This window comes from Rhagoletis zephyria, unplaced genomic scaffold, assembly GCF_001687245.7.
Source record: "Rhagoletis zephyria isolate East Lansing unplaced genomic scaffold, Rhagoletis_zephyria_1.1 Rzeph_scaffold_08793, whole genome shotgun sequence".
Taxonomy (NCBI): Eukaryota; Metazoa; Arthropoda; class Insecta; order Diptera; family Tephritidae; genus Rhagoletis; species Rhagoletis zephyria.
The window spans coordinates 3,732-13,654 of NW_016165873.1; the positions used below are offsets into that span (position 1 = coordinate 3,732).

Consider the following 9,923-nt stretch of genomic DNA (forward strand, 5'->3'; position numbering starts at 1 on the left):
GACATAATCCAATGGTACAAAGTTATGCGGTAACATACATACAAAAATTTATAATAATATTCCGACGAATTGCTAACCTTCTCCTTTTTTTGAAGTCGGTTAAAAATATTCGGGCATGAGCTTCAATTCAAATCGTCGATTTGAAGTCGGTGCACTTTAAAAAAACTAATCTGGAGATTTCTTAACAAAAAGACAAAACTTTGGCACTAAATCGAGGACTTGCATTACAAATATAAAAAAAATGTTCGATTAAAAATGTCTCTATTGACGTTTTCTCGTCTTTTAGATCTTTCACCTGAGTCACTAAAATGTTTCTGAGGACGGCCACATCGTTTCGGTTTTGCTGCAACAGTTAATTCAAAACCTCCTTCCAACCAAGACTTGTACTTTGATAGGAAAACATCTTCCTTTTTATGTACTTGCAGCCACTTTTTCTTGATTTGTGATTTAAAATGTGAAAAATTGTGCTTAAGAGCTGATATCTGTTCGTCAGAGTATTTTTCACTTGACAAAAGCTCCTGTTGTAAAGAGTTTAATTTTTCGTCCAAATTTGGTGAATTCTGAGCTTGCATGCGGTCGAATAGGTATTTTCGAGTCACATTTCGAACCCCTGAAGTGCCTTGAGAACCTTAAACAAACCAAAAAATAACAAGTATAGAAAACGCTTTTAAAAAAAATTGTACAATGAAACTTTTGAAATTCCACAATTAATTAATCTGAGGTTTTCTGCGGCTAATTCTACTTTATTCTACATCTCAAAGCATATGTACACAATCTGAAAAAAAAATTCAAGCTTGGACGGACTTGGAAGTATAACTTTCAGCTTAACAAATAAAAAAAAATATGTGTAAAAAATGCACTATTTCTCCTTATACAGAATTCGATAAATTACGTTATTAATGAACAAAATCTATAAAATATTTATTAAATTTGGAAAAAACATACCTGAAGCTTCAATTTCCATCATTAAAACGAGACATATAACTTTAATAAGTTAACTTTACTTTTTTTAAGATTTGTTGTTTGCCGAACGCCGAACGAGATATGTGTAGTGTGATAAGCAATGAACTTTTGACTGCCAATAAGGCGGTAGCGCACGCGACGAAAACGCGCGAGAGGGGGTGGAGTGAATACTCTATTGTGTTCTCTTTCAATTTTATTCATTATTAAAATCAATTAATGCATTTTACAAAATTGACTTTTGGCCGCCTAGATTATCAAAATACCGGTATGTGCGCTGAAACCGGTCTGTCTCCCAAACGAAATTAGCAAGTTATGACAGAAAATTGTTCCAAAATACATCTACTCCTTCCCTGTCGGGAACACCAACAAACAAAATGTAAAATAATTTAAAGAAATTAAAAAAAGGAAAACAATTTGAAAACAACTAAAAAGTAAAAAAAGTAAACTATACAATTAAAATTAAAAAGCAAAACAAAAAAAAACAAGAAATAAATAAAACCAAAAAATGCTAAAAGTGGCAAAAATAAAGAATAAAAAAAATTAAATGTAGAAAAAAAATAAAAAAAGAACTAAATGTACAAAATAGAAAACAACTAAAAATTAAAAAATAAAAAACAAGAAAAAAAATTAAATTAAAAAACAAGAAAAAAAATAGAAATTAAAAAACAAAAAAAAACTAAATAAATAAATAAAGTAGAAAAACATAAAAAAATAAAATAATTAAAATAGACTAAAAAATTAAATAAAAATTTGAAGTAAAATTAATGGTCAGTGGGGCCAGAGAAGTAAACAAAGCAAGGGGAAGGCACTCCACACTTTCAACACGATTTTTTTTTTAAGCACGACCAACTATACTGCACCAATTTGGTCACCAGGGAGGGCAGGAAAATGCAGTATAAAAAGTTACAGAGCCTTCCTATCATATGTACATAAATATGTAATCGAAGACTAGTCTAGAGGTAGGTTTATGTTAAGATTCTGGCATCGGAGCAGCTATGCCGCTGCTATTCACGCTTGATCATGTGGTTGTATGTTTTGTTGGTTTCTTTTTTTTGATAATTCTATTTTTAGAAATTAAATTAATGTTTAATTTCTAACCTAACCAATTTATGTATGTAACTGGAGCGCCTAACGCTTTGCCAAGCCGTAAACAGATGTTTACAAATCAAATTTCATCAGTACCTGTTACTCACGCCTTTTTTAGTACCAACACTGCGTTATATAATTTTTATAATCGCCCTTTTTGGAGCTTAAATTTTCGATAAAAGAAATGGGACATACAATTTTAAGTCAAGCAGGACTTCGAAAATGGGATTTGGACAGCTCACTCTCACTTCTGTCATGAAGAAATAGAAAGATTAACTTAGTAAAAAATATAAATTTAGACAAAGTTCACAATTTCACCTACTACCCGAATTCAGTAAATCTAAAATCAGTCTACATAGTTTCTTGAAGAATTACCGAGAAATAGCAATTCAAAGTGCGGAAAATTCCCAAAACTCCAAAATAAATATTCACAACATTTAAATGGAATAAATTTAAATAAATGCGCCAGTAAATAAAAGTGAACCGTAAAGGAGAGATGACGAAAATAACAGAAGCAGGAGGCAAATGCGTTAAAATACTAGCATAACGACCGCATTTTATAACAGAGCGAAATGAGGAACGTAAGGGGCATGGCGAGCAGTAACATCCATCTAATGGCGGCGGCTGTTGTAGCTGATGTAAATTTTTGAAGTTGTTGTACAGCAACAACGACAATTTCAATGAATGAATTATCGAGCTTAAAGGTATGCAGACTACATAGAATATTTCAAGCTTTACTGAATTACATGTGCACAAACCAGAATATAAACACATAGATAAATGCATTACCATATACACATACACACACTATGAAGGTATTTCCATTAAAGTAAGTACAAAGCTATGTACTTGTCTATTTCATGCATAAGTGCTGATGATATATGTACATATGTATGTAGAGCGCAACAAAAGCAAAAATTATATAGCAAGTGGGAGGTGGTGCCACCAGCAGCAGAGGTACTTACATATGTGGTAGGCAACAGCAACCACAACAACAACTGCCGAGCGACCGCCATCAGTCCAGCCCGCTCCACCTTCCACTCAGCCCAAAACCAAAAAAAAAGAAGCCACCTAACCAAACACACTTACACTTGAAAGCAACTCAACCGAAAATTTGTTTAGACTCCAAATGCAAAGCAGAGTGGCATCGACAGTGACGGCGTCGTCATCGCTTAGCCATGCCGCTACGCCACCCCCAAGCGTCATTCTAACCTAAAAATGTGCTGATGTATTCACATAGTTTGCTCCTCATCAGCAGGCAGTGCTGGCATGCCATTTTCAATTTCGGTATGCGAGACACGTTCGTTGAAATTTATTCAAGACAACCCTGCATACATATGTACATACAAAAAAGCACGCATATACCACTCACACATGCACGCACTGTGGGGAGCCCATATACATACATATATACATAGCAAAGAGCGCCATGCGTCAAGCATCCTCAATGGCAAGCAGAAAATAATGTCTTTTAAGCAGAAAAGTAATGAGAACCTGTCTTAAAGAAAGCTCTATACACATCTGTATAATATTTATTTGTGTGAATATGTAAATATATATACGAAAATAAATTTGAAGTATTTCTGCTTTGCTGAAATTAAATTATATAGCATGGCAGAAAATAATGTGCCAGTTGGCGGTTAAAAGGAGTATATCCACTGGATAACCAAGTAAGGTGAAATGAGATAAATAACAGAATTTAAGATTGGAAGCTTCAGCAAAGAAGATAAATAAATTTGGTCAAATATTCCAAGGGTTCAGAGCAAAGGAAAGTTCCGAAAAAAGTACTTCAAATCTAAATAATTAAAGTAAGGCTTTTATTTTTTATTCGAAATTCGAAAAACTTCAAAGGAAATCCTTAAAATCTGAATGCATACCAAGGTTTTGAAAAAAATTCGAATAAAATCCCATAAATCCGCAAAAATCCGAAATACCCAAACAAAAAAAAAAATCCCAAACTCCGGCCAAATTCGAAAATGCCGAAAAAACCACAATAACTGAAAAAACACAAAAACCGTGAAACAACGAAAAAAATTAAGAATTCCAAAAATATTTTAAAAACTTGGAAAAAATATCAAAAACTCCGAAAATATCTCGAGAACTTAGAAAAGACTCAAAAACTTCGAAAAAGTCTCAAGCTCCAAAAAAGTTACCAAACTCCGAAAAATTTCCAAAACTGAAAAATTTCCAAAACTCTGAAAAATTTCCAAAACTCCGAAAAATTTCCAAAACTTAAAAACAGTCCCAAAAACCCGAAGAACACCCAAAACTACGAAGGAGTCCCGAAACTCCGAAGAGGTCCTAAAACTCCGAAAAAAGACCCAAACCTCCTAAAAAGTCCCAAGTCTTCGAAGAAGTCCCAAAACTCCGAAGAAGTCCCAAAACTCAGAAGTTCCAAAACTCGGAAGGAGCCCCAAAACTCCGAAGAAGTCCAAAAACTCCGAAGAAGTCCCGAAACTCCGAAGAAGTCCCAAAACTCCGAAGAAGTCCCAAAACTCCGAAGAAGTCCCAAAACTCCGAAGAAGTCCCAAAACTCCGAAGAAGTCCCAAAACTCCGAAGAAGTCCCGAAACTCCGAAGAAGTCCCAAAACTCCGAAGAAGTCCCAAAACTCCGAAGAAGTCCCAAAACTCCGAAGAAGTCCCAAAACTCCGAAGAAGTCCCAAAACTCCGAAGAAGTCCCAAAACTCCGAAGAAGTCCCAAAACTCCGAAGAAGTCCCAAAACTCCGAAGAAGTCCCAAAACTCCGAAGAAGTCCCAAAACTCCGAAGAAGTCCCAAAACTCCGAAGAAGTCCCAAAACTCCGAAGAAGTCCCAAAACTCCGAAGAAGTCCCAAAACTCCGAAGAAGTCCCAAAACTCCGAAGAAGTCCCAAAACTCCGAAGAAGTCCCAAAACTCCGAAGAAGTCCCAAAACTCCGAAGAAGTCCCAAAACTCCGAAGAAGTCCCAAAACTCCGTAACATACTCTGACTTTATATTCACACAGAATTTTCCAACTAGCCTGCAACAGAACCAAAATTCAACCAGCCCAACTTCAATTTATATTTCATACAATTCCAAGCTCTTAAATAAATTAAAGTACATTTTATATGATTTGCTGCATTACTAGTATGTACAATTCCACAGCGGAATGGTGGGCAGCAAAAGCAGAATATAGTAATAACGAGTCAAAAATTATTTTGCGTCAAATTTAAGACAACATGAAAAATGAGGTAGGGACCATATTCATATATATTATTTTTTTTTGGCTCATAACAAACGAAATGGGACGCAACGCAATGCGATGCGATGCGATTTGATGCGGCGTGAAATGAATGCCAGCGAAAATGGAGGCTTTCCACTGAAACTCAATACAACTGACGGTAGCGACGAAAGTTTGGTGAAAAGTAATAATGGCACATAAAAATGGGGATGGGGATGGGGATGGGCTGATGAAAATGGTTGCTTGGGAGTTAAGTTGCCTGGGTTGGAGCTGGGTTAGGTGGCGTGTGAAAAGGGATCCAATGCACATAAATATATATGTATACATACATATGTATGTAAGTAGTTATATAGTATGTACAACTAATGTTGATTTTTATGCATACCCAGCAGACCCGTTGCCTGCAACCCGAGCCGCGCCGACCCGATTTCTCACGCACATACAGGCATTCAAGTTAAACACAAAATGTATGACAGTGGAGAGAAGCCACAGGGAGGGTGGATGTGCGGAATGGCAGTCAGCTAAGCATACTACAATAAAAGCACAAGGCAGCAATGCAAGCAGAAGCCCGGCAGCAAAAGCGAAAAAACACACACACACACACACAAACACGGTGGGTAGGCCCGATATACATACATTTATAAATACATACAATATATATTTATATATGTACATACATATATAAATATAATGGAAAAGCGGCAGGCAGCAAGCAGCGACCGGAGGCAACGGTGAAAAACAAGTGAATGAGCTATGCGCTGAATAAAATACAAGCAGCATTAAAACAAACTGCTCTCCTCAACCTCCTCATACTGCACGACCGTCGACATCAATAGCACCATGCCAGAGCTAAAGCATAATACACAACCCACCACCCAACCACCCACTGACCTGACGCAGCAGCGAACGTAGTCAATACAATGCCGGTCGCAGCAGCGGCACACAACAGCGCCGCTCAAAATTCATCGACTGTATTGGGTTTTTAGAGGTACATCGCGCGTTTGCTTGCCTATGTAAGTGTGAGTGTGAGGGAGGACCGGCCGCATGCAGGTGGAGGACACGCCGCAGTAAATACAGTGCATGTGACTGCTGCTGTCGCTGGTGTTCCTACATAGCAAATACAAAAGCACTACCACAACAATGACTGCAACTGCGCTGCTATGATGCTACGCTGCGGTGGTGGTGTGGAAAAAAAAATTTGAAATGCCAACTGCTCGCTCTTCGCTGCTTCCCACCAGATACTTGCTATATACTGTGGGGTGGAATGGCAACAAAACAAAAAATATGTACGTAATCCTCTACCAGCGAACGACGAGTAGCGCAGCATACTTTGAAAAAGATACATGCAAATATTTACTGTACAGTGGATGGAAGTGCGACGAGTAGGTCGTGGTGTAAGTGGAATTAGGGTTATCGCGTTGTTGTTTTATCAGGATTTATTGTTCTTATTTTTTAAAGTGAAACCTATTTGGTTGCGGTAAAATAAGATTTTGCTTGGGTGTTGGCATTGGTAAAGCACCATTAAGCCTTTAACAGCTGTAGATTGAACGATTACGAATATCGCACTCGTATAGTACAAATCGGTGTACCAATACGGATACGAGTACGGGTAGGAATACGAGTACGGGTACGAATACGGGCACGGGTACGGGTACGAGTACGAGTACGAGTGCGAATACGAATACGAGTACGAATACGAGTAAGAGTACGAGTACGAGTACGAGCGCGAATACGATTACGAGTACGAGTGCAAATACGAGTACGAGTGCGAATACGAGTGGGAACACGAATACGAATATTAAGTATGAATGCGTGTACGAGTACGAGTACAAATACAGTTACAAATAAAAGTACGAGTACGAATACGAGTAGAATACGAATAGGGGTAGGAGTATGAATAATAGCACAAGTAAGAATAGGAGGAGTACGTTTACAAAAAAGAATACGAGTATGAATATTACTCCTCCAAGTACGAGTACCAGCTCATAAAGATATTTTGGATAACTGCGAAGCGGACGAACTTGCAAAGTCAGATACCTGCTTATCGACAGTAAACTCTTCTCAAAATGCGAGTTTACCGCTGGCACTGTGTATGCTATGGCTTATAACAATGGATCGCTGAACCAACACGCGAAGTAGCATGACAAATCTGGCAGAGGCTGGAAAATAGAAGACCCCACGCAATAAGAACGCTCCTAACTATGACTGGCACCGAAAATAACCGCTTCAAAATGGTTACTTTTAGATCATAGCTTTTGATATTTTTATTTTTTCGATCAAGGGTAATCGTTAAATTAGGATTTTTATTTATTCGGTAAAAAGAGTCCTCATTTTAGATTTTTATTTTTTCGATCATTTTTAATCGTTAATCGATTTTAATCTTTTATGATCGAAAAACTTAAATCGGAAAATAACGGTTTTAAAATTAACAAAAAATATACCTATGTACATAATAAAATAACGGCTGTTTGATCGTAAAAATAAAGAACATAGAATAACGGCAAAATTTGGTCAGAAAAAATGTAAACCCAATTTTAATGGTTAAATTCTGTTTTTGACGCCATTCGAAGGGACTTTCCAGCGGAAGACTTTCTTTGTAGCGGTCGTGACGAAAAATAAATCAACTGCATCGAGCACTTTCTTTGCCAGTAGCCAGGTTTGGATAGACTTAGGTAGCGGTGTCTACCCAGTACTTTTTACTCTGTCTGCTGAACCTAAGCTTGACTTATCTGCGAACTACCTTATGTTATTCCCTGCAAAATAATAATAATAATAATAATAAAAGGCACAAGGTAATACTATGGCAAGAAAAACTAAGTTAATTTATTGAAAATCTTTAGAACATCGATCCACTTTCAAAGCATTTTAGAAGCTTGCAAAGCTTTCAGATTAGTATAGCCAATCACATACAACGTAGGCAGTTTTATGAAGTTGGACTTACTTAAGTAGCCAAAACATTCAAAAAAGTGGTGAATTTTATCATTCAGCCATAGCAAACCTTAACCAGTCATGTCCTAGGAATAAGGCTAACATAAGCCCGACCGAAACACGAGAGGTCCACGTACTGAAATTGTGGTAAATTTTGTATCCGAAAAAAAGAGTAGGAGTATTCTCTGAGACTTGCAAAGCCATTGCACGGTGCACAGATTGCCCGGTAAAAACCGGTTTTCGTATGTGACAGCTTTGCAAACAATGCAATGCGTGCATTGTGCAAGGGCTTTGCATGACTCAGAGAATATCCCTACTGTCACTTAAACTAGTGTAAGAAATGGAAATTCGGCACATGTCTTAAGGCTGTTTTTCACTATGTCAAATTCAGTGGCATTTGTCGTCAAATAAGTGAAAACACATTGTCAAACATAATTCACATAATGAAAACCAGTCTTTAAATCATTTGTATCCGTTCAAAAAGTAAACCAAATTTAACTTGATTTAAAAAAAATAAATAAATGTTTTTTTGTTGCACCTTGAATGAAGCGTTCGCTNTATCATTTGTATCCGTTCAAAAAGTAAACCAAATTTAACTTGATTTAAAAAAATAAATAAATGTTTTTTTGTTGCACCTTGAATGAAGCGTTCGCTATCACTGGGACGTGGCAACACTAGCCGCACAGCCATCAATACCGGCGAGTTGATGGGTGGCAACAACGAGTCAGACCAACGAACAAACACAATAAACCGACAACAGAACTTGAGTGCACAGTAGCTGGATGCTACATATACAATAACCATGGCGGTGATGGTGGGGAAAGTGCGCGCAGGGGTAGGGAAAGTGAACTAACAGTTTTTGTATAGTATGCGCATAAAATGCTGACGTTATAAACAAATGCGCTAACAAATGTACATACATATGTGCATATAGACTACATGAATAAATTTATACGATGTTACGTGCAGTCAAACATAAACATAAATACATAAATATGTACATAGCTTTAGACAGACACATGTATATAAGCATTTTCACATAAAAAAAAACACACACAAGCAAACATGTATGCATACCAAAGCCAGCAGCATAGCTGTTAATATCGATTTTCTGATTTTCTTTGCAGTAGCAGTAATGCCGGATGATTTGAAGCATAGTGCAAGTGAGGGTAAGCTTCGACGAGTAATGTATGTATGTATGTATACATTGTGGGAGTGTAGTGCAGCAAGGTGTATTTAATGGTACATTTGCTTGCTTTAACTGTTGTTTATATTTTGCATTGCTCCTCGCAAATGTTGCCGATGCTCTACACTACATTTTGCTTCTTGTTTTGTTGGCGTCTGTAGTTGGTTGTTTGCGTGTTGTTCGTTATTTTTTTTTTTTTGTCTTTATGTTTTTGGTACTTGTTGTTGTTTGAAATGCTGACAACAACATTTTGTGCTCTATTAGATAGCATAAAGCGGCAAAAACTTGTGCTGGCAGAAGAAGAAGAAGAGCTAAAATTTTCACATTCAACAACAACTGTTGTACTTACACAATTTGGCTTTGATAAACAGTGTACGGTCAAATAATTGGAGAAACAGAAAATCGTGAGAAATAGAAAAATTTTACCGTTTCTCTCGAGTTCTCATCTCACATCACCTTCAAACTAGGTAAGAGATATTTTTAAGCTCTTCAACCTTGTAACAGTGGAAAAAGCTGTAACACTGTGGCGGATATCAAGCCACTTCAGGATCGATGGCAA

At 37.0% G+C, this 9,923-nt stretch overlaps 1 protein-coding gene across 1 annotated transcript; it reads right to left on the reverse strand.

Moving 5' to 3' along the window:
• Positions 1-269: 269 nt before the first annotated feature.
• LOC108375353 (uncharacterized) lies at positions 270-1,221 on the reverse strand (the record flags this gene model as incomplete). The annotated part of the gene is made up of 2 exons (XM_017631463.1): positions 946-1,221; positions 270-628 (listed from the first exon to the last, which is right to left on the reverse strand). Coding segments are annotated over exons 1-2 (381 nt in total), but the record flags the coding sequence as incomplete, so codon positions are not given.
• Positions 1,222-9,923: the final 8,702 nt, after the last annotated feature.